The following is a 24,432-nucleotide window of genomic DNA, read 5'->3' on the forward strand; positions in this document are numbered from 1 at the left end:
GCTCTTTGAAGCCCCGTGGCAAGAATTTAAAGTTTTTTTCCCTCTAGCCATCAGCTGGGACTCCGGAGACAGCAATAGATTGGGAGTGGGCGGGGTAAGCGAATGGCGACCGGGCGATCCAGCAGAGGCAGAGAGTGAGAGTGAGTGAAGGCGTGGGGGGGGGCGAGAGAGGGCTTTGGCGACCCCTGTGAAATGGCCGTTCGACACCCAAAGGGGTTGCGACCCCCAGGTTGAGAACCGCTGTCTTAAAAGGAAACCGGAGGAAAATAAAAGGGGGAAGGAAAGAAAAAAAGAAGGGGAAGATTATAGAATATACTGAGTTAAGTATACTGAGCTACACAATCATTGATCGCAACTAACATGAAACAAACAAGCATGATCCATAAATGGGATGAAGAGCTGTGACTTACATATAAAATCAAAATTGACAGGCTTAGCTGTAAGGTATCTTTAATACTGATACACCTGAACACATGATGCTAAAGCCGATAAAGATCCTAGGACACTTCATTTTTTTTTATCCAGACAAATAGAAATGCTGATCAGGTTATTCCTTTATAAGGACTGATTGACTGACCAGGGTGGCATAGAACAATAAAAAAAGCTGAAGTAGCAAAAAGCTAAGGAATCTCTGCTTTAAAGGCTTTTGGAGATCCCTGCTTAGTAAATAGGGATTTTTCCAAACAGTTGTCTATGGATGTCCTCTCTTTTAGGGGAGTGTCATGCAGGCACCTTCGAACAAACAGAAAGAGGGCAGAAGGGTCTCTCCAACCAAGGAAGCGTCTGAGAATGTATGGAGCAGAGCTGCTGTGCTGGCATCAAAAAAGCTCACTTGTCCACCTTCGCAGTTGAGAGAGATGCGGATCCTCGTGGGCTCCTCAGTCAGGACCAGGTCAGAGCGTTTTGACGGAGACATGGCTGAGTATTTCCCTCCCCATTTCCGAAACTCCCAGAACATGGTCTGCGCATCAACATCTGTTAAGTTCATTGGCTTACTGGCAACCCCTACACCCCAATCTTCTCTATCTCCTACCATAACTTCCCAGAAATGTCTTCCTGTGGAGAACTTCTGACAGCCAAGGACACAAGGCACAAATACAAATCTCACAGGGTCTGGGAGAAAACATTGTCCTTTAACTGGCTCAACTCCTTTGACACTTTTCCGATCTTCAGAGACTTCAAGGCGGTCAAGATGGGCTGTGTCTGGATCCAGAGTTACATTCACTGTAAGGGGGAAGGGAAGGAAGGAAAAGAACAAGAGCTTCAGCTGCAGGCCTGGTTTGTGTCTTCACCCCCAAGAGTTTAACCCTCTTGTGTGAATGGAGTTCAGCTTCCAAACACTCCCTCCAGGACTGGAAGACTCATTGTTTTTTTAAACAACACCTAAACATTGCCTGGTCAAGAGTCCTCCAACTTTGGCAACTGTAAGACTTGTAGACTTCAACTAACAGAATTCCAATGGCTGATGGGGCTGATATTGTCCAGGTCCCTCTGCTCCCTTTTCTCCAAGCACTCGGGCTCTCCCACTGTCTTAGTCCCATCCTCTGTTAACTGCCGGCCTGTTCAGCGCACCTCTGGCATTCTCCTTCCATTCACTTAGGTTGCCTTCGCCATCTTCCAGTCCATCTGCCTCCCCTTCAGCTGCCACTAAGCTGCACGCCTTCAGGATATGTTGACTACCTGTACAGCTTTTGGTTCCTCCCCTCAGCTCTTCGTCTCTTGGCTCCACTGGTCAATTCCCCTAGTCTCGAGTCTCCCATGTGGCCACCACTCTGCTGATTACCTTCCAGCTTTGCCATCCTGGATGGGAAATTCTGGGAAATGAAGTCCACAAGTCTCACAATGGCTAAGTCCTTCAAACACTTCATTGTGCTCCACCTCTTCCAGAGGATCAGGCAGAGCAAGAGGCTGCCATGTTTCAATTCTGAACTGGGAAAAGTCAGAAGGATCCCCCAGAGGTAACTTAGGACACATGATGGGATGTGAGGAGGCTCCGTCTTTTTCTCTACGAGCATCAGGGTATCACAGGGATGTACAAAAGGGGAGGATCTTATACAGGAAACCTCTGCTTTCACCAGTCTGATGGCCCACAGAGTGGAGGCAACCCTGATGCTCCAACTTTGCTATTTGCTTTGACCCAAAGGACCTAATTTCTGCTCCCAAAGATCTGGTCTCTCACCAACTTATAGTCAGGCAGTAAAATCAAGAGGATGTTATTAGCTTGGTAGGAATTCAATATTCTTTTCAATCCCAGGTCATATTTTCCCATTTGTCCAGGTATTTCATTCTACACCAAGATTGACTTCAGTTCTTTAGATTACCGTATTTTTCAGAGTATAAGACACACCGGAGTAGAAGACACAGCTTAGTTTTTGGGGAGGAAAATAGGGGAAAAAAATCTGCCTACCAGGTATTCATCTGGCTATCGTCCTTAGTCTGGTCAGCTTCAGCACATTAGTTTGCTGGCTTTTTATCCCCTGCTTGGGAATAAAAAACAGCTTCTAAGGCACAGCTGAGAGGAAGCAGCAATGAGAAAAGCAGGCAAAGCTTCACTCGGCTGGTACCTGGTTAGGGCAGAAAAAAGCTTCTAAAGAATAGCTGAGAGTCGGAGCAAAGCAGGGAGACCGCTTCACTCAGGGAGTTGAGGGAGCAGGCAAAGCTGGGAAGATTGCTTGCTAGTGCTTCATTAGTGCCTCGGTGGGGCTGAAAAAAGCTTCCTAAAAGCTACATACGGAGTATAAGTTGCACCCAAATTTTCAGCATCTTTTAGGGGGGGAAAGGTTCGTCTTACACTCCAAAAAATATGCTATCTATAGAACGGAACAGAGCAGAGTAGGAGTAGAGAACAGAACAGAACAGAACAACCGCTTGATTTGGCCAAATGTGATCAGACACACAAGGAATTTTTCTCCACTGCATTAGCTAATATTGTACATATAAATGGCAAGTAATAGTTCATAAATCATATAATCATTAAAGTTTACTGGATCATCATAGTCTTATATAGTAATTAATCCTTTATTTTTCTTTTTGATCTATTATGTTTCTCTTCACGTTACTGGCATCAGAGCTTAAAATAGCAAGGAAATCCAATTCCTATAACTCATATTTACCTTCCTGTAGTTGAAGTCCACTTTCCAGAGTATCTGGGGAAGAAAAGGGAGGAATTCAGCATCTCATCTCTGGAATTGGAGCAACAGAAGGGCCTCCCTCAGATTCCCTGGTTTGCTTTCCTTGGCCTCAGATCAGGAAATAAGGAATAGGGAAAGCTACAAGCCAGAATGTCATTGGTGGCTATATATATTCCATCAGGTATAAATATATTCTACTATATATGCACCTCAGTGGTGCAGCGGACTAAAGTGCTATTAAGTTCTAGCACTTAACTGCCAGCTGCCTACAATTAGTGAAAGTTCAAATCTCACCAGGCTCAAGGTTGACTCAGCCTTCCATCCTTTCGAGGTAGGTAAATTGAGGACCCGGATTGTGGGGCCAATAAGCCAACTTTGTATAGAACAACACCGCTTGGGGGGGGGCGAAAGCCCTAATAAGCAGGTATATACAAAAAAGTATGCAGGCTATTGCTATAATGCACTGTAAGCCGCCCTGAGTCTACGGAGAAGGGCGGCATATAAATTGGACTAATAAATAATAAAAATAAATGAATAAATTCCATATACAGATAGTCCTCAATTTACAACTATTTTTTTTAGTGACGTTATAGCAGCACTGATAAAAGAGCTTTATGATCGGTTCTCACACTTAGGACTGTTGCAGCCTCCCCAGTCCCGTGATCAAAATTCGGGCACTTGGGAACCAGCTTGTATTTATGATGGTTGCAGCATCCCATGATTCTGGGATTGTCCTCTTCAACCTTCCTGGGGAGCTTCTGACATTCAAAGTCAATGGGGGAATCCAGATTCATTTATCAACCACGATTCACTTAAGTGCCATGATTTTCTGAATAACTGTGGCAAAAAAGTTCGTAAAATGGGGCACAGATCACTTATCAACTGCCTTGCTTAGCAACAGAAATTTTCAGCTCAACGGAGGTCGTAAGTCAAGAACTACCTGCATATATTCCATTATACTTAGTGGAAACTTATTCTGCTTTCCCAGTGATCAGTGCATTTGGGTTTGGGCTACAACGAATACAGGTAGTCTCATCTTACAATCCTAACTGAGACACTGATCCTGAAATTGATCCCTCTTTGATCCATGTGACACTGACCCAGAATCTCTCTTGGATGCTCAAAATGTCATCCAGTGTAAATCCTTGGTGGCTGTTTTTTACCTCTCAGTTTTTTCATGGCACTTTTCAGAAGCTCAGTCATTTCACTGTAATCCCAGATTGTCCACTTTGGCTCTAGAAGTAAATCCACCGGATTCTCATATGTTTCCTTAGCCTGGTACCTGGCAAGACAAAATAACAGGATAACAGAGTTGGAAGGGACCTTGGAGGTCATCTAGTCCAGCATCCCCCCCAACCACCCAAGCAGGAGACCCCACATTGTTTCTGACAGATGGCAATCCGGCCTCTTCTTGAAAACTTCCAGTGATGAAGCTCCCACTACTTCTGGAGGGAAGCTGTTTCATTGGTTGATTGTCCTCAGTCAGAAAATTTCTCCTTATTTCTAAGTTGAATCTCTCCTTGATCAGTTTCCATCCATTATTCCTTGCCTGGCCTTCAGGTGCTTTGGAAAACAGATTGACCCCCTTCTCTCTGTGACAGACCCTCAAATATTGGAACACTCTCTCCAGAATGTGTGCATTGGGCTGTTCGAAGCCTTGTATTTATGTGGTGCCTGGTTGTGTATGGCTTTTAATTGTTAAGTGGGGTGTTGATGGACAGCTATGAAGTCATTGATTGTCGTTTTCTTGTGTTGCGCTGTCCTCAGATCCTAAGTACCTGGTAAGATGGTGGGAAATCAGCACTCCTGTTGACTGACAGGGGCCCTGTTTCCCAGGCTTCAGTCATTTCTCTGGCTAGCTATTCAAATATGGGCACTCAGTGGATCCTGATCCAGAACTGCACTCATCTACCTTCATCAACTTAAAGAAGAGATCTAGTAGAGGCAACTAAGTTCCAGTTTTGGGCTCCCTACTCTTCAAAATTCTTGTGAATCTCTTGGCCAAAACAATGGATTTGTCAGAGTTTGCAGCAATCCAACCAGCACACCAGTAAATAATTCAGCAGGATTCATTTATAGAAGAAACTTCTTTATATACAATAATATAAAGCATGATGCATATATACAATACCCATGCAGTAGAAGCCAGGACCAGAATAACCAGAACTCAGAAACACAGAAGCTATATTGCAAGGACAAAGTAACTCTTATATATATACAGATCAGTCAAGCTAAGCCCCGCCCAGGCTCCGAGCCATCTCCCATGGCTCACAATAGATCCTGTTTGTTAGTTACCAAACAGTTCCCATTGGCTGACTTCTTGTTATGGCTATCCCAGCTCATAATTTTTTATACACTGACAGGATTGTATCTGACCAAATGACTGATGACTAATATGGGTGACTTATGGATAAACAATTAGAAGATGGATATAACACTCAAACTGATATTCATAGATTAAACCAGTGGTTCCCAAAGTGGGCGGGATGAATTAGGGGGCTCTAAGAGGCAATGGGGGCAGCGGGGGGGGGCGCTAAGAGGCAACGGGGGTCCACAACCCAAAGCTCAGATCATCAGACTAGCTGGCCAGTGCATGTGTGTGCATCAGAAACTGAAAGTGTGTTTCCCGGGGCGCGCATGCCACTGGGCAGCTCCTCTTACCACGCGTGTGAGGCTGAACTCTTGGATGCTCTCTTATTGCTCTCCTTGCTTGCTATCGGTCACTGGTTGCCCGAACCACTCGGCCCAGGCCCAGCTGCTCTGCTCCTCGCCCGCTTGACTGCTGTTGCCTTCCTAACTTTTGGTAAGTTGCAGGTGGGCTGCCGCGGATGGGGGGAGGGGCTGGGGGGGGCGGCATGCCTGGCTGGTTGCTGCCGCCAGTGACGTGTTGCCCAGGATCGAGGTAAGCTGCCGCGCGGGGTGGGGTGGGGGGCAGGCCTGGCTGGCTGGCTGGCTGCATACTAACCATTCTTGGAAGGCCTCTGGTGACATCAGGGTTGGCAGCAAAGCTCCCGATTTCACCGAATGCCTCTTTCTTACCGTGGGAAGGGGACTGGCTGTGGTGCAAAACGTCAGCAGCTTTTGCGCTGCCACCTGCAGCACTTGCTTGGAGCTGGTTTGGGAAGAGAAAAAACGCAGCCAAATTAGGCGGGACACCCCCCCCCCAGATCCCTCCAAACTGTTCACCCTTCGGTAGCCTCCCCACTGAACTACGCGACCCAACAGTGATCACTCACACAAACGGAGCCCGCTCTTCCGAGCGCCCGCTCTTTCTTGCAGCGAATGAGCTGGGGGCGCGAAAAGCATTTCCCGCTTCTCTACCTGCACACTGTTACTGGCTCTCCACCCCCCCCCCCAAGACCAACAAGACGCTGCTACCCGGGGCCACCAGCCGCTACCTGGGTGCAGAGCCGGTAACAGAATGCAGGTAGAAGGGAAGCAGGAAAGCTTTTCAGCAGGGAGGCTACCGAAGGGAGACCCGTTTGGAGGGATCTGGGTGTGTGTGTGTGGGGGGGTGTCTTGCCTAATTGGGCTGCGTTTTTCCCCTTTCCAAACCAGCTCCAAGCAAGCGCTGCAGGTGGCGGTGCAAGAACTTTTGAACTTTGCCCACCGCAGCCCGTCCCTGTACAACGGTAAGAAAGAGGCATTTGGAGAAATCGGGAGCTTTGCTGCAGACCCCGATATCACCAGAGGCCCTCCCGGGGTGGCTAGTATGCGGCCATCCAGGCCTGCCACCCCCCTGCCGAGGATCCAGGTGGGCTGCTGTGCGGGGGGGGGGCTGTTGCCGCTGTCGTTGCCACTGCCGCTGTTCCGCCAGGAAAGCCAGGGCCAGTATCAGTAAGAGTTGGAAGGGACCTTGGAGGTCATCTAGCAACCCCCTTCTCACGCAGAAGGACTATACTAGGGATTTGAACCACGTTTTAATTCTAGACACCCCTGTCTCCTCAGGTGTTGGAGCGTAGGGGGGGAGGTGCTTTTCAAGGAGCCACAAGTGGGGCTGAGAGCAGAGTCATTCTGACAGTGTCTTTTAAAATTGCTTGGAAGACCCATTTTTTCCCTAACAATAATGGTTTGTATCCGGTAGAATAAAACAGATGCCTGGAAAAAGTACTTGCAAAACGTGGACAGAAGGAAAAGGAAGGCAGGACTGGACTCATTATCAGTAGCTAGGAGTTCATTGTTATCAGTGACTCCCACTGATTCTAAACTCATTTTAAGACTGGGATTGGTGACTACTGAAATTAAGTATTCAACACTGGTCTCAGAAATCTTTGAGAAACTGCAGAGGTGAAGACATTAGGTGGCCATCAGTCATTACTTTAGTGATGAAATCAAAGAGATCAAGCATGACATTGCTTATTTATCAGAACTGTTTGCAAAGTTCAATGAAGTGAATTTGCAGTTGCAAGGAAATGAGGTCAATCTTATTAAGGCCAAATCTGATCTCATCTCTACGTTTATTTCAAAGTTAACTCTATTCAAGCGCAATATAGGCCATCGCGAGCTATACCAATTTCCGAGCTTGTCCGAGCTAGAAGAGAAAGGTGGGATACAAGATGATGATCTGCAAGTTTTTTGTGACCGTTTGGACATGCTGCATAAAGATACGTCTGAGCCATATCAGGATCTTCTTTTGATGGAAATCCCAGATTGGGTGATAAATCCATTTTCAGATACTGAGGAAGATGGGGTAGTGGAGGATCAAGTAATAGAGTTGCAAAATGACATTGAGCTGAAGCCAAAGTTTAAGAAATCGTACCAAGAGTTTTGATTACAGAAGGAAATTTCTGATCGCTATCCTGCACTATGGACAGTGGTTAAGAAGCTCCTTGTTTCATTTCCAACATCATATTTGGTGGAACGTGGTTTCAGTGTGGTCATCCAACTTCTCTCCAAGCAGAGAAATCAACTCCAGATTACTGAACGTGGTGATTTAAGACTCCTGCTAAGTGACTTAAAACCAGACATTGGGAAACTGGAATCACTTCATCAAGCCCATCCATCACATTAAGAATTTACTGAACAGCGAAGTAGTTACTAAATTTTACTGAGTTTACTAAGTAAATAGTTGCTAAGGTTCTTGATAAATGATTATCAGACTTTGAAAACCTGGTATCACTGGATCATGTTCAACAATTTTGTTGAATTAACAAAAGATTTTTAAATTAGATTTTGAATAAATCTGCAATTAATTGTTACAGTTTTGTATTTTACTGTTACTATGTTCCTTAGTGGGTCGTGCAAACCGCTATTCTGAACAATGCTATTTATACGGGGTGGGGGGCACTGAGGATGAGTTTGTAGCACCAAGGGGGCGGTGGACTGAAAAAGTTTGGGAACCACTGGATTAAACTAATGCAATGTAATTTAATAGAGACAAATTCAGTTACAAGTAACCTTCAGTTTATGACTATTTGTTAGCAACCAGTTACAATAGCTCTCCAAAAACTGACTTACAACCATTTTCCCACTTAACATCCGTCACAGTGTCCCTGTACTCACAATTCGGGTGCTTGGGAACCGGTGTGTATTTATGATAGCTGCATTACTTGGAAGAGCTTACATACTACAATGATACTTTTAAGACCATCAAACATCTGTCTCTTCTTGGGAAGGACTCAATAAATGGATAAAAAGGCAAATTCAGTCTAAACCTCTGGCTGAGTGTGCAACCAACATAATAATTGATCATATAAAAAGCCCTGAAATACAGTACGTTGTCTTTACAATAAAATACTGCGAAATAAAGAAAGACCTTTCCAAAATAGGAAAACTGCTGGCGGAGCTGCTGATCTCTGAGATTGTAAAGAAAAGGGTGGATTTACTTACTTCTTCAAGATGCTTCCAATGTCCTAAAAAATAAAGAGAGGAAACACTGAAAGGAGCCATTTCGTAGGCAGAAAATTAAATTCTTAGAGTCACAAAATACATGAGTGAAACATCTGGACAAACAGACACTAACAGACATATAAAGTACTTCCATTTTTTTAAAAAAAATCCATTGCTCTTCCCCCCCCCCCCCGCTTTAGAGTGGTATTGTTTTTACTTTCTTGTCTAAGAAAAATTAGACCCCGGTTAAATCCAACACAATTAAAGAAGATATATATTTATATATAAAACATGATAGCAAAAAGAAAAGACTATTTGAAAAACAAAATAGTGCATCAATAGGATAAAAAAATCCCCTGCAATTATGCTTCCAGAATGAAGGCACTTTGGAAAATCCAGGTGGTGATAATACTTTGGAGAAGGTGATCAGTGTTGAGTTTCTCCTTGGCCTGGAGATTAAGGGGAGGGGGAGACCCTACAAAGAACACCCACCACCACATTCCCCCAATATGGGATAGGAACCCTAAGCAGGCATTCCTAAAATTGTGAAGAATATATAGACAATTGACCAGAACTTTGAATTCCTGCTTTTTCTGAATTACATTATGTATCCCTAATATTAGCCATTACAGGTAGTCCTTGACTAAACAGTTCATTTAGTGACCGTTCAAAGTTACGACGGCACTGAAAAAAATTATTTATGATCATTTTTCACACTTAAGGCTCTTGCAGAAAAAGAGGATACAGAATACTATAAAATTTGGTATAGATGGTATGAGTGGTTGGAGAAAAGGAAAAATGAAGAAGAAAAATAAGGGGGAGATAAAGAAATGTCCAAAAATAATGGGAAAAATTGGTAAAATACAATTTAGTGATTGAAATGAAAAAGAGAAATATATTGTAAATGAAATGATGGGGACAGATAGTAATTTGGAATGAGATGAAGTAAAATTTGTGGAAATAGTAAATAATAAGGAAGGACCACTATGAAAAAGCTGTAAAAAGAGTCTTGTATATAAGTGTTGTATGTCTTGTATTGTTTTACTGTGTTATAAATAAATAAACTTTTTTAAAAAAGACTCTTTCAGAACCCCCATGGTCACATGATCAAAATTCAGCCACTTGGAAACCGATTCATATTTATGACGGTTGCAGCATCATGGGGTCATGTGATCACCATTAGTGACCTTCTGACAAGCAAAGTCAATGCGGAAGCCGGATTCATTTAACAAACGTGTTATTAACTTAACCACTGGAGAGATTCACTTAACAACAGCGGCAAGAAAGGTCGTAAAATGGGGCAAAATTAACTTAACAACTGTTTCACTCAGCAACAGAATTTTTGAGTCCAAGTGTGCTGATATGTCAAGGACTACCTGTAGTCTTCATACCTTCCAGTTTCCTTTCCATGGAAAGAGTCAAAAAGTTTACTAAATGAGGAGTTGAAAAAAAGATTTTCAACTTGACCGAATGCAGCCAGAATCCTACATGCAGACATGGACATATATATCAATCCCCACAAGAGAAGAATGGATGGAAAAAGTGGAGCTAGAAAAAATGAAAAAATTGACTGCTTTAATTCGATATAACCTGTTGTTTCTAAACTGCTGCTTCTTGGAAGCTGCTTCTAAACTTTGTCCTCGAGATAGAAAAAGATGAATTCTTGATGCTTGGTTTTCCTTCTTAGACTAATCTGTTTTTATAGACATGGCTAATAATTACTAAATATGCAAAATTAAAACGTTGAGGCTGTAATTTTATTTTGTATTTGTATTGAAAGACATTTTTTTTTCTCTTTCCTTTATCCTACACATCTTTCCCACTCTTTCCCTTCTCCATTTCCCTATTTTCTTTATTTCCATTGGTACTTTTCACTATTATAATTTTGATTAAATTTATGAAAGAAAAAAAAAGGAAAGAGTCAAAAAGAGTATTCTACGGAGAGGCTAAAGAATGCAGAGAGGAGCAATGAAGATGGTAAGAGGCCAGGAAGTCAAACCATACAATGAATGGATAAGGGAACTCGGTATGCTTAGCCTAAGGAAGAAAAGGCTTAGGGGAGACAGAGGATTGGACTGGAAGACCTCCAAGGTCCCTTCCAGCCCTAGGATTCTATGATCTCAACTTCCTGACTGACCTGTAAGAGTTTGCTGGCTGGCTGCTGAAGCTTCTCTTCTATCTCCTGGATGAGATGGTCAAGAGAGCCCAGTTCCTCCATGTGCTTGGCCAAACCCTTCTCCTTTCTTGCCATAATATCCTTCTCCGTCTCTTCCATTCTAGTCAACAGAAGCTTCTCCTGTCCTTCTAACCAGAGTTGTAGCTCTCTGAATTCAGCCACTACATTTTTCTTCACTTCTTTGATGAGGTCCTAGAACAAGAAAGAGAAAAAGCAAAAGGCATATTTTTATTTTTTTTACTTAATTATTTTTTCTTTTATTTTAATTGTTATAATAATTAAACAGATTCATTGAAGAATCCAGAAGTGAGGTGGGAGAATATCCGAAGGAGACAAAAAACCCATTGATATTAAAAAGTGTAGGGGGGAAAGCGTTTTTTTTTTTAAAGGCTCTAGTTTATTGACCTCTCATGAAAATTTTCTTGGCAACCAGGGATTCCAAAAAAAGAGATAGAAAAATGTTTGCGTCCACACTTTTTTCAATAAGATGAAATATGGTTTGCATTAATTTATTAAACAAAACAAACCCATTGTATAAAACACGGCTCATGGGATAGGGGCACTTAACCCAACTATGACTCATTCAGCCAATGGTGACACCTTAGTCCCCAGGTTAGGAACAAGTTCTGTGCCCTAACACCGTCTTTAACTTTGAATTTCATTTAAGTCAGAATTTGTACTAAAAGACAGGCTGCCTATTATCAAAGATGGCAGACGGTGTTTTCCTTCCTAGTAGCTCAGAAGCTCCTAACCGTTGGATCAATACTTACAAGCCTCTCCTGCACTGTTTGCTCTGTCTCTCCTTTGTATGTAGCTATTTTTTCTTTCTCCTCCTTCTGAGCCTTCAGGCAATCCTCCACCTTGATCTGAAAAATACAAGTTTTGAGTTTCTTTTCCGTAAAGAATTACATCGGAGGGAAGACCCAGTTAGAAGATATATGCAATCGTCATAAATACATGGCAGTTGGCAAGCGTCCAAATTTTGATCATGTGACCACAGAATGCTGCAATGATCATAAGGGTGAAAAACATTATGTCACTTGTTTCATTGTCGTCGTAACTTTGAACAATCACTAAACGAATGGTTTTAAGTCGAGGACTACCTGTAATGGCATTAAAGTGAGCTGCCTGAGTCTCCTGGTTGCAGTCATCCAGAAGCATCACTGAGAAATGAACGTTTGGCCTGATCCAGCAGGAGTGTTTTTCGGGGTCTGCACTCAAGACTTTGGAGGAATGACAATTTCGTTCTAGAGCAAATGTGGAAAGGGAGCTGGCAAAGGGAGCCTATTTCCCCCTACAGGCAATTTCCCTTGCTAAGCAAGACTGTTAAGTGATGTTCTTGCTGCAGTTGTTTTTTTTAAAAAAATAATATTTATTAAATTTTCAAACATTAAAATATACAGTACAAAAAATAGAAAAGAACAAAAAATAAAAAACTATAACATACAACAAAAACAAACACATCAAAACCTAAGCACTAGTAACAGCTTTTCTATATCGGCATCTCTATCCTAATTAACTTCCATACACAAATTCTACTTCTATCTGTCTTAACTTACATCCTTATCTAAGTTACAATATCTTCTATTCACAATTCGGTTTCGTAACAAAATACCGCTTACATTTTAAATTTACTCTCCAGCCAGGAATACCATCTATTCCAAATTAAATAGTACTAGGTGTCTTCCCTTTTCTTAATTTCCATAGATAATCTGTCCATTTCTGCGCAGTCATAAATTTTTTAAATTATAAATTGGTCTGGAGGGGATATCCGGTTGCTTCCAATTTTGTGCTATGGCAAGTCTACACGCAGTTAGTATGTGTAATGTGATATATTGTAATTTTTTTTTCCATTTTCCCTTCTTAAATACCGAGGAGGAATAGTTCCGGTTTTCTTTCTATCTTCCACCCAGTTATCTCTTCCAGCCATTTTTTTATCTTCCACCAAAATTTCCTAATCTTAGGGCAGGTCCACCATGTGTGGTAGAAGGTCCCTCGGCTATGGCCGTACCTCCAACAATCCGGGGACCTGTTTTGAGAACATCCTTGCCAATCTCGCTTGTGGCAGGTGCCATCGGTAAAACATCTTATAAAAATTCTCCTTGTAAGCAACTGACATTGTTAGTTTATAGTTTCTCTCCCATAATTTATCCCATTGATCCAAATGAATGTTATAGCCAAAATTTGTTGCCCAGCTCATCATTGTTTCCTTCACGGTTTCTTCTTCCATTTTAAATTTTAACAGATAATTATATATTTTTGTGATCATTTTTTCTCCTGGTCCTAATAATATCTTATCCAATTCCAATTGTTCTCTGTGTATACCATATTGTTCCCTGTCTTTTTTATATTTTGTCCTAATTTGCAAATATGGCCACCAGTCAATTTTTATTCCTTATTTTTTTAAAATCCTGTTCTGTTTTTAAATTTCCAAGGTCTTGCTGCAGTTGTTAAGTGAATCACTGCAGTTGTTCACTTTTAGTAACACATTTGTAAACGAACGGTTGTAAATCAAAGACTATGGTAAATTAGTCTTCAAAAAAATTGCAGCCACGGAGGATAAACCAGGAGATGAAGGTCTCAGGTTGGAATTAGGGAAGTTTGTTAAAGGAATGGCCAAGGCAGAAAGTTGCAGAGGAGTGTAATAAGACCAGTAATCAATGGGGGTAACACATAGACATCAACTTCGGAAACTTCTTGCTTATTATAATAGTAAAACACCCAGCTCTTTTGAAAAGAAAGCTAATTAGCACAAATACGCAATGTATGAGGAATGTGAGTAAAGTAGGCCAGGACAAGAACTCAAAAGAAACTCCTGTCAAGGAACCTTAATCTGAACCCTATATTTTGAATGTTTACATCGTTCAGGGGTTTTGGCTCCTTTAGCTGCTGATACCCTTTTGCTGAAGTACGTCATTAAAAGTCCCCTGAGCCGCCTCTCCAGTCTGGTTCTAATTCGTATCTGCGCCAGGCTAAACCCAGTTTGTGGACAACAGAAAAAGTAAATTGGTCCAAGGATTGCCAGGAAGAGCAAGGATCTGGATGCCCCTCCGCAGCGATTCCTCCTGGCTGATTCCTACCTGGTAGTCCCGAAAAGCCTCCTCCGCTGGGATCACCGAGTGGCCCCTGTGCTCTTTGGATCGGTCGCAGACCATGCAGATGAGGGTCTGGTGGTCCTTACAGAAGAGCTTGAGGGGCTCCCGGTGTTTCAGGCAGAAGCTCCCTCCTTCCTCGTCCCTAGGACCTCCGCATCGCCTGGCCTCTTCCACCTTCTGCGCCAGCTGCTGGTTGGGGAGGAGGCTGTGGATCCCGAAGGTCTGTCTGCATTCGAGGCAGGAAGCCTCCGATTCCGATGTCCCCCAACTACGGGTCAGGCAGCCCCGGCAGAAGTTGTGGCCGCACTCCGGGATGAGCACAGGGTCCTGGAAGTAGTCCAGGCAGATGGAGCAGGTGAGTTTTTCCAGCAAAACAGGCAAGGACGCTTCGGCCGCCATCACCGCCTCCTCCGCCGGGACAAAGAAACAGAAAGTTAAGTTTTGTTTCTTTTCCTCCAAATCAGGTGACCGCCTTTGGGCTCTGCCCAGACAGGAAACCGAAATGAATTGTCGTTCCTCTTGCGGTCAGCTCTGCTGGCTTCTTAAAGGGAAAAAAGTGTTTTATAAACAACAAACTGGAGAGAAGCAAACATTCACACGATGGACCCCCGATCAATTATTATTGGCCCAATCTGGTCATCAAAGGGGAGGGGGTTAAATAATCATCTCCTCCTCCTCCTCCTCCTCCTCCTCCTCCTCCTCCTCCTCTTCCTTCTCCTTCATATCCCTCATCAGATGTTGGCGATCATATTGGTGATCCTATTTTTATCAACAGCCACAGGAAAAAGTGCTGTTTTTTAAAATCCTGGGATAAAATCTTTTTTTTTTAATCTGGGAAGGAGCAAATATTCTTGGGACGGACCCCCAATCAGTTACTGATCCAAGTATCCTGCTAGAGGGAAAGATATTGAAAAATCCTGGGGAGAAAGAAACATCCATGGGGCTGATTCACCACCAATTATTATTCTGCCAGCCACTTGTTAAAGGGGGAAATGCTTTTTTAAAAAATAGAAAGAACAAACTATTTATGGGACAGAAACGGAATGGAGTAAAGTTGGCATGGCAGAAACTGGGAGAAACCCTTGATAAAACCCCAAAGCCAATGCTGCAATCGATAGGATGTCTCACAGATAAAGGAGAATGTAGAAATTATAATCCTTTCCCTAACTTCTAATATGAATATCTGGCAGAGGAAGACCTGCCTGGACTGTCCCTTTCCCAGCCAGCCAATCAGGAAATGGATCAGGAAAAGTTCTAAAATTGGGCAAAGACTACCTTGTGGAATATGCAATATATAGAATGTAGAATGGGATCATTTGCTGGATGGAAATCTTCAAGTTTGACCAATGAGCTCCCTTAAGGCAAAAGATGGATAGAAAGAGCCATTAGGAGTCTCGGGCCAACCTAAGAGGGGGAGGGAATCTGGTGGGTGGAGAACATCTTATAGGCCCTTTGTTCAAGGGCTTTTGGGGGAGGCTTCCTTAGTCACAATGGGCTCCCCAAGGGGACATGGACACTCCCAAGCCCCTTCCTTTATCTTCCCATTTCAGAGGTGGCACCTCATTTATGGAATGTCCTCCCCAGAGACCCTCAGTTGGCACCCACAGTGGCCTCATTTTGGCACCAGGTGAAAACCCTTCTGTGTTGGGAGGGAGGGAGGGAGGGGAAGGAAGGAAGGAAGGAAGGAAGGAAGGAAGGAAGGAAGGGAGGAAGGGAAGGAAGGGAGGAAGGGAAGGAAGGAAGGAAGGAAGGAAGGAAGGAAGGAAGGAAGGAAGGAAGGGAAGGAAGGGAGGAAGGGAAGGAAGGAAGGGAGGAAGGAAGGAAGGGAGGGAGGAAGGAAGGAAGGAAGGAAGGAAGGAAGGAAGGAAAGGAAGGAAGGAAGGAAGGAAGGAAGGAACCACTAATGTCACTGAGGCTACTATAATACTTCTAAACAGATTTAGGGCCTGGAAACTATAGAGACCAAATTTCCATAACATTCACATCTAAATCTCTTTTTGATATCCCATATTTATGTTGCAGGAAAACCTTCAACCTAGGAAGTTTAACATTTTATCATTTAGTGTGTTAAAGGGAAGTACTGTATAGCAAAATCCTATCTAATTTTTTAAAGTCTGTATTCTAACTAGTAAAATCACTGAAAACATTTCTCTATATCTTGGTGTAGCATCCTTTTTTTTACACTAATGGACACTCTTAGGTAACAATTCTGTTCCTAACTAATTGTTGTCCCCAATTGGGGTCTGAGCCTGGTGCCGAGGCCAATGAAGGATGCCAGACACGAGGTGCAGGTTTTGATTGCTTTTTATTGGGGTACCCCAAGGAAAAGGGCTCCTGGCCAAAATGCCAAGAGAGCCAAGAACAAAGGATGAAGAAAGCTTTATACATTTTCACTAAAGAAGAAGGCGGGACAAGGCGGGATAGTAAGAAATATCATCTAATAAACATTTTACTAATAATTTTACAATTTGTTCTATTGGTCTCTAGCTGTCCCTATTTCTAAGCCTTGGCTAATGAATGCCCCAGGAGTTATCTAATACCCCTTTGATTTGCTGCAGGCCATCTCTATTCCTAACTTTTAGCTGAGGTCTGTAATTTGCCTAACTCTAGTTACTTGTATAAGCTTTCTAACTACCCAGAATTGTTACAAGCTTTACACATGCATATTTCCTGTGGATAAGCAGCCTTTGTTCTTTCCAGACAGAATCCACAATTACAGGCTTCCTGATTTACTTTCAAGTGTGTGCCATTACCTGGTTTTATTTTAGCAGACGGCCCATCATTCACACACACACACACACACACCCGCCTTTGAATCTGAAAACAATTTAATTTTCCAAGATTCACCCAACATCAACACCCCTGTACTGGGAGACCCCGTAGCTTGCTTACAGGTGGAAAGGCAAAGCAGAAGGCATTGTAATGCACATCAGGTGGTGGTCCACAAGAAACTTTTGGTGGTCCGTGGAGAAATCTTCGTATTTTTGCTGGTGCACCCTATTGGAGGACCTGCTCCGGGATGACCAATGAGCCAGTCCTGTGAGTGTGACTACTACAGCTCTGGAATATGGGACTGGCTGTGGCTGGGCTGGGCATCTCTGCCCTGAGCAGGCATGTGCAATGAGCAGCTTTGCAAGTGGTAGAGGACGCAAAAAGGAGCGCAGCCCTCTCCGTCTGGAATGAAATAATGGTGCTGTTGCCAGGACCGGGCAGGGGACATCAATCAATCAATCGATCAATCATCAATCACAATAGAGCTGGAAGGTGCCTTGGAGGTCTTCTAGTCCAGGGGTCCCCAACCTTTTGGACCTCAGGGACCACCAAGTTCACAATTTTAAATCCCGCGTCCCACTAATACGAATCCAGCGCGCTGCTTGCTGAAGCGCCTGGACTCCCAGTGACGGGATGGGGTCCTTCAGGCGCTCTCCCTCCTCTCTCTTTCTCTCTCTCACATCTCTCTTTCTCCCTCTCTCTCTCCCATCTCTCTCCCACTCTCTCTCTCCCCTTTTCTCTTTCTCTCTCTCACATCTCTCTTTCTCTCCCTCTCCCCCCCTCTCATTCTGATTCTCGCTCTCTGATTCTCTCTCTTTCATTCTCTGTCTCTTTCTCTGTCTCTCATTCTCATTCTGATTCTCTCTCTCTTCCCCACTCCCTCTCTCTCTCTCATTCTCTCTCATTCTGATTCTCTCTCTCTCTCTCTCTTCCCCACTCTCTCTCTCTGTCTCTCATTCTCTCTCATTCTGATTCTCTCTCTCTCTCTCTCTCTGTCTCATTCTCTCTCTCTCTCTCTGGAGGAGCGCTGGCTGAAGCGGTGCGGGAAACTTCGGCCGGGCTCCTCGAGAGACGAGAGCTCGCGGGGGGCCGATCTGGCGTCTGCAATGGAGAGCAAAATCCGGCTGCTCCCCGGACCAGGCGCCGTTTACCGCTCCGCGTCCCAAGCAGCAGGAGACGAGGGCCGCGTGGCCCCCCCGGCTGGCGCAAATATCCATCCGCGCAGGTGCACGTAGCGCTTCGCTCCCGCAGCTTCCAGCCCTCGCCGTCGCTGCTCCGGCCCCTTTGCGCCGCCCCCTCCCCCGCCGCGGCCCCAGCGCCAGGATTCCCTCCCGGACGGAGAGGCTGCGCGCCTTTTGCCAATTGCCCCGCCTGCGAAGTTGGCGCAGAGATTCCCAGCCCCGCCACGGCCGCTCCCGTATGCAGAGCTGTAGGAGTCGCCCTCCCAGGACTGGCCCATTGGTCCTCCCGGAGCAGCTCCTCCAACAGGGCGCAACGGCAGAAGCACGAAGGTTTCTCCACGGACCACGGAAATTTGCAGTGCTTCACTTAACAACTGTGACAGGAAAGATGGTCATATAACGCTACCCCCGTTTCCCTGGGGTCCGGGTTCCCCTTGCCCTCTTTTCCAACCATCCAGGCGCCCTTCCCCTGCTCCCCTCCATTCCTTGTGGCTGCCACTCCACTCTGGTCCCTTTGCTCAGGCCCCCCACTTGCCCTGCTCAGCTGGACTCTCCTGTCTTCTCCTTCCAGGCGGTCCCTTCTGGGGTCTCCTCTCAGCTGGCGGGTCACATGGTGGGATGGTGGCCAGATGCCGGTCAGCCCTTCTTCCTCTCTCTGCTCTCTCTCTCTCTCTCTCTCCTGCCACTGCCTCTGCTCCTCCGTTGATTCCCCTGCCTGCCTCCCTTTCTCTCCATCTCTTTCTCCTTCCTCCTCAGGCTTTCAATACACATTTTTCTCTACCTTTCCCCACACTCATTTCTCCATTCCCTCACTTTTCTCCCCCTTTTCTCAGCCTATATTCATGTGTCGCTTCACCCCCACTCACTTGGTGGGGTGGAGGCCAGATGAGCCTGGAGGCCCCACTTCCCTTCTCCCCCCCCCAAAGAGACTCATCTATCCCTCTCACCTTCTCTCTCTCTCTCTATCCCCTGCTCTCCTCCTCTTTCCTGCCAAAACCTCTTTTCATTCCTTTCTTCTGCCATGATGCACTTAAAATGGGGCAACACTCAATTAACAGCAGTCTCACTTGGCAGCAGAAATTTGGGGCTCCATTGGTTGTATATCAAGGACAACCTGTATTAGGTATGTTTGGATTACTCATTTGCTCCTTTGCCAACCGCAGCTTCTCAATCTTCAGCTGTTTAGATGCTTTGAGATGTTCCAGAGAGCTGCTGTTAGCATTCAAAGTCACCATATCAAAGTTAATTTTGTATCCTGCCTTTATTCTCTCTACTAATAACTCAAGGTGGCAAACATATCCAACACATCTTCCTCCTCCTATTTTCCCCTATCCTGTGATAGGATAGGAAGGGATTCCTGGGGAAAAGGAGGCCTGAGAGGATAGGAAAGGAGGCTTAAGGAGGGAAAGGAGAGGGAGTGATGGCAATAGGGAGGATAGGAGAGGCTTCTGTGGGGCAGGCAGAGGAATCCACGAAGGAGCAGAGGTGGTGGAAGGAGATGCCAGCAGGCAATTCAAGAGAGGGGAGGGGGGAGGGAGGGAGGGGAAGAGGGGGGGCCTACCAGCCACATGAATACCATCTCATCACTTGACCTGCCTGCTGAGAGACTGACCACCATACTACATGATCCAGGCCAGTAGAGGTGTCTGAGTGAGGAACCAGTGTGGACCAGCAGCCATATCAAGAGGGCGAGGAGAACCCCGACTCCACTGGCCCTTCCTTCCTTCCTTCCTTCCTTCCTTCCTTCCTTCCTTCCTTCCTTCCTTCCTTCCTTCCTTCCTTCCTATCTATCTATCTATCTATCTATCTATGTTATCTATCTATCTATCTAAATATCTACCTACCTAACACCTACGGTATGTATCTATTGTGTATCTGGCCTTTATTCTTTCTACTAATAACTCAAAGTGGCAGACATATCCAACGCATCTTCCTCCTCCTATTTTCCCCACAATCCTGTGAGGTGGTTGGACTGAGAGAGAAGGACTGGCTCAAAGTCACCCAGCTGGCTTTCATGGCTAAGGCAGGACTTGAACTCAGTTTTCCTCTTCCTAGCCTGGCGCCTTAACCACTAGATCCCACTGGATCTGACTTCCATCTCATTTATATATGGCGGCATATAAATCACAAAAATAAATAAACAAACAAATAAATAAATAAATAAATAAATAAATAAATAAATAAATATGACTGCAACTACAGTACTACTACTAAACAGGTTTAGGGCTGAGACCTCATTTAGAGGACATTCACATCTAAATCTCTTTTAAATATTCCTCCGAAGTGGGGAGATGCAACTCAGAAACAACCCTAGAGGGAGTCAACAAAGACCTAAGGGAGGGAAGCCCCACCCCTTATTTACATATAGGGAAAAGGCGGAGCTGGCTGCCATCTTGAGTTTGTTGACATGCCTTGGGACACCCTGGCCATAATCCCCATCCCTTTCGATAGTCTGTTGGGCTAGATCAGTGGCTCCCAATTTGACATATGTGAAGTCAAATAATAAGCATTTTAACATTTCTCATTTTTAATGTATATAGACATTAAAAAGTGCTTTATGAGAGTGTTTCACACTTATGACCATTGCAGCATCCTCATGATTACTTGATCAAAATTCAGTCACTTGGCTATTGACTCATATTTATGATGGTTGCAGGGTCCCCGAGTCATGTGATAGATTCCCCTTGCCTTCTTTTCCAACCATCCAGGCGCCTTCCCCTGGTACAGTCCATTTCTTGTGGCTGCCACTCCACTCAGCTCCCTCACATGGTTGGGTGGGGGTCAGATGGCTATTCAGCCAGTTCTCCCCCTCTCCTCTCTCCCCCGCCCCCTCCTGCTTGCTGGTCTCTCCTGCCACTGCCTCTGCTCCTCCCGTGATTCCCCTGCCTGCCTCCCTTTCTCTCCATCTTTCTCCTTCCTCCTCCTCCTTCCTCAACCTTTCCTCACACACTTTTCCCTCCTTTTCCCCCCACTCCTTTCTCTCCTTTTCCTCAACCCATCCTCATGTGTCGCTTCCCCCCCTCACTTGGTGGGGTGGAGGCCAGGTGAGCCAGGAGGCCCCACTTCCCTTCTCTCCCTTCTCCCTCAGGTTTGCCCCCAAAGAGACCCACCTGTCCCTCTCGCCCTCTCTCTCTATCCACTGCTCCCCTCCTTTTTCCTGCCAAAACCTCCTCCTTTTCATTCCCTTCTTCCCCCGTGAGAGTTAAAATGGGGCAAAGCTCACTTAACAGCTGTCTCACTTGGGAGCAGAAATTTGGGGCTCAATTGTAAGTCCAGGACTACCTGTATTAGTTATGTTCATTAGGATTCCTCATTTGCTTCTTTGTCAACAGCAGCTTGTCAATCTTCAGTTCTTTAGATGCTTTGAGGGGTTCCAGAGATCTGCTGCCAGCATTCAAAGTCACCATATCAGTTAAGTTTCACTCCCCTTATTTATTTTTATCTCTCCTTTATTATTTTTACAAATAACTCAAGGTGGCAAACATATCCAACGCATCTTCCTCCTCCTATACCTGTGAGGCTATAAAGCTTATATCGAGTGTAATACTTGCTGAAGCCCTGCTAGGGTTCCTTGGATTATGACAATTATGTGTTAAAAGGAAACCGGAGGAAAATAAAAGGGGGAAGGAAAGCAAAAAAGAAGGGGATGATTATAGAATATATGGAGTTATGGACACCTACACAATCATTGATTGCAACTAACAGGAAACAAACAAGCATGATCCATAAATGGGATGAAGAGCTGTGACAGACATATTAAATCATGATTGACAGGCTTAGCTGTAAGGTATCTTTAATACTGATACACCTGAACACAGGATGCTAAAGCCGATAAAGCTCCTAGGACACTTCATTTTTTTTTTATCCAGACAAATAGAAATGATGATCAGGTTATTCCTTTATAAGGACTGATTGACTGACCAGGGTGGCATAGAACAATAAAAAAAGCTGAAGTAGCAAAAAGCTAAGGAATCTCTGCTTTAAAGGCTTTCGGAGATCCCTGCTTGGTAAATAGGGATTTTTGTTTATGGAGGTCCCTTCTTTTAGGGGAGTGTCATGCAGACGCCCTCCCACAAAGAGAAAGAGGGCAGAAGGGTCTCTCCAACCAAGGAAGCGTCTGAGAATGTATGGAGCAGAGTTGCTGTGCTGGCATTAAAAAAGCTCACTTGTCCCCCTTCACAGTTGAGAGAGACGCGGATCCTCGTGGGCTCCTCAGTCAGGACCAGTTTAGAGAATTCTGACGGAGATTCGGCTGAGTATTCCCCTTCCCATTTCTCAAACTGCCAGAACATGGTCTGCTGATCAACATTTGTTACATTCAGTGGTTTGCTGGCAACCCCAACACCCCATCCTCCTGTACCTCCTACAATAACTTCCCAGAAATGTCTCCCTGTGGAGAACTTCTGACAGCCAAGGACACAAGGATTATATAAAAGTCTCACGAGGTCTGAGAGAAGATATTTTCTTTCAACTGGCTTAATTCCTTTGACACTTTTTCGATCTTCCGAGACTTCAAGGCGGCCAGGATTGGCTGTGTCTGGATCCAGAGTTACATTCTCTGTAAGGGGGAAGAGAAGAAGGAAGGAAAAAAACAAGAGCTTCAGCTGCAGGCCTGGTTTGTGTCTTCACCCCCAAGAGTTTAACCCTCTTGTGTGAATGGAGTTCAGCTTCCAAACACCTCCCCAGGACTGGAAGACTCATTGTTCTTTTAAACAACACCTAAGCATTGCCTGGTCAAGAGTCCTCCAACTTTGGCAACTGTAAGACTTGTAGACTTCAACTAACAGAATTCCAATGGCTGATGGGGCTGCTATTGTCCAGGTCCCTCTGCTCCCTTTTCTCCAAGCACTCGGGCTCTCCCACTGTCTTAGTCCCATCCTCTGTTAACTGCCGGCCTGTTCAGCGCTCCTCTGGCCTTCTCCTTCCATTCACTTAGGTTGCCTTCACCATCTTCCAGTCCATCTGCCTCCCCTTCAGCTGCCACTAAGCTGCACACCTTCAGGATACGTTGACTACCTGTACAGCTTTTGGCTCCTCCCCTCAGCTCTTCGTCTCTTGGCTCCACTGGTCAATTCCCCTAGTCTCTAGTCTCCCATGTGGCCGCCACTCTGCTGATTACCGTCCAGCTTTGCCATCCTGGATGGGGAATTCTGGGAACTGAAGTCCACAAGTCTCACAATGGCCAAGTCCTTCAAACACTTCATAGCGCTCCACCTCTTCCAGAAGATCAGGCAGAGCAAGAGGCTGCCATGTTTCAATTCTGAACTGGGAAAAGTCAGAAGGATACCCCAGAGGTAACTTAGGACACATGATGGGATGGGAGGAGGCTCCGTCTTTTTCTCGACCAGCATCAGGGTATCACAGGGATGTACAAAAGGGGAGGATCTTATACAGGAAACCTCTGCTTTCACAAGTCTGATGGACCACAGAGTGGAGGCAACCCTGATGCTCCAACTTTGCTATTTGCTTTGACCCAAAGGACCTAATTTCTGCTCCCAAAGACCTGGTCTCTCACCAACTTATAGTCAGGCAGTAAAATCAACGGGATGTTATTAGCTTGGTAGGAATTCAAGATTCCTTTCACTCCCAGGTCATATTTTCCCATTTGTCCAGGTATTTCATTCTACACCAAGATTGGCTTCAGTTTTTTAGATTACCGTATTTTTCAGAGTATAAGACGCACCAGAGTATAAGACACAGCTTAGTTTTTGGGGAGGAAAATAGGAAAAAAAAATCTGCCTACCAGGTATTCATCTGGCTATTGTCCTTAGTCTGGTCAGCTTCAGCACATTAGTTTGCTGGTTTTTTATCCCCTGCTTGGGGATAAAAAACAGTCTCTAAGGCACAGCTGAGAGGAAGCAGCAATGAGAAAAGCAGGCAAAGCTTCACTCGGCTGGTACCTGGTTAGGGCAGGAAAAAGCTTCTAAAGAACAGCTGAGAGTCAGAGCAAAGCAGGGAGACCGCTTCACTCAGGGAGTTGAGGGAGCAGGCAAAGCTGGGAAGATTGCTTGCTAGTGCTTCATTAGTGCCTCGGTGGGGCTGAAAAAAGCTTGCAAAAAGCTACATACGGAGTATAAGTTGCACCCAAATTTTCAGCCTCTTTTAGGGGGGGAAAGGTTCGTCTTACATTCCAAAAAATATGGTATGTATAGAACAGAACGGAGCGGAGCAGGAGTAGAGGAGTAGAACAGAACAGAACAGAACAGAACAACCACTTGATTTGGCCAAATGTGATCAGACACACAAGG

At 44.8% G+C, this 24,432-nt stretch overlaps 2 protein-coding genes across 3 annotated transcripts in view; both read right to left on the minus strand.

Moving 5' to 3' along the window:
- Positions 1 to 433: 433 nt before the first annotated feature.
- LOC148115695 (E3 ubiquitin-protein ligase TRIM39-like) lies at positions 434 to 15,836 on the minus strand. 2 transcript variants are annotated; one of them, XM_087883950.1, is made up of 7 exons: positions 14,217 to 15,836; positions 11,907 to 12,002; positions 11,098 to 11,328; positions 8,961 to 8,983; positions 4,295 to 4,413; positions 3,114 to 3,146; positions 434 to 1,224 (listed from the first exon to the last, which is right to left on the minus strand). In XM_087883950.1, exons 1-7 carry the CDS (start codon positions 14,628 to 14,630, stop codon positions 710 to 712), a joined length of 1,431 nt encoding a protein of 476 aa, XP_087740076.1. In that variant the 5' UTR covers positions 14,631 to 15,836; the 3' UTR covers positions 434 to 709. The 2 variants fall into 2 exon arrangements, with proteins under 2 accessions (XP_087740076.1, XP_087740077.1); XM_087883951.1 differs by lacking the exon at positions 3,114 to 3,146.
- A 5,760-nt stretch (positions 15,837 to 21,596) lies between these two features.
- The window catches only part of LOC148115696 (E3 ubiquitin-protein ligase TRIM39-like), a 34,732-nt gene continuing 31,896 nt past the window's right edge, over positions 21,597 to 24,432 (minus strand). Inside the window, exon 7 of the mRNA XM_087883949.1 lies at positions 21,597 to 22,742. Coding sequence (XP_087740075.1) covers positions 22,228 to 22,742 — 515 coding nt within the window. The 3' untranslated portion in view covers positions 21,597 to 22,227. The remainder of the gene's footprint in view (positions 22,743 to 24,432) is intronic.

The sequence above is a fragment of the Pantherophis guttatus genome, chromosome 2 (assembly GCF_059756535.1).
Source record: "Pantherophis guttatus breed Tessera chromosome 2, ASM5975653v1, whole genome shotgun sequence".
Classification (NCBI taxonomy): domain Eukaryota; kingdom Metazoa; phylum Chordata; class Lepidosauria; order Squamata; family Colubridae; genus Pantherophis; species Pantherophis guttatus.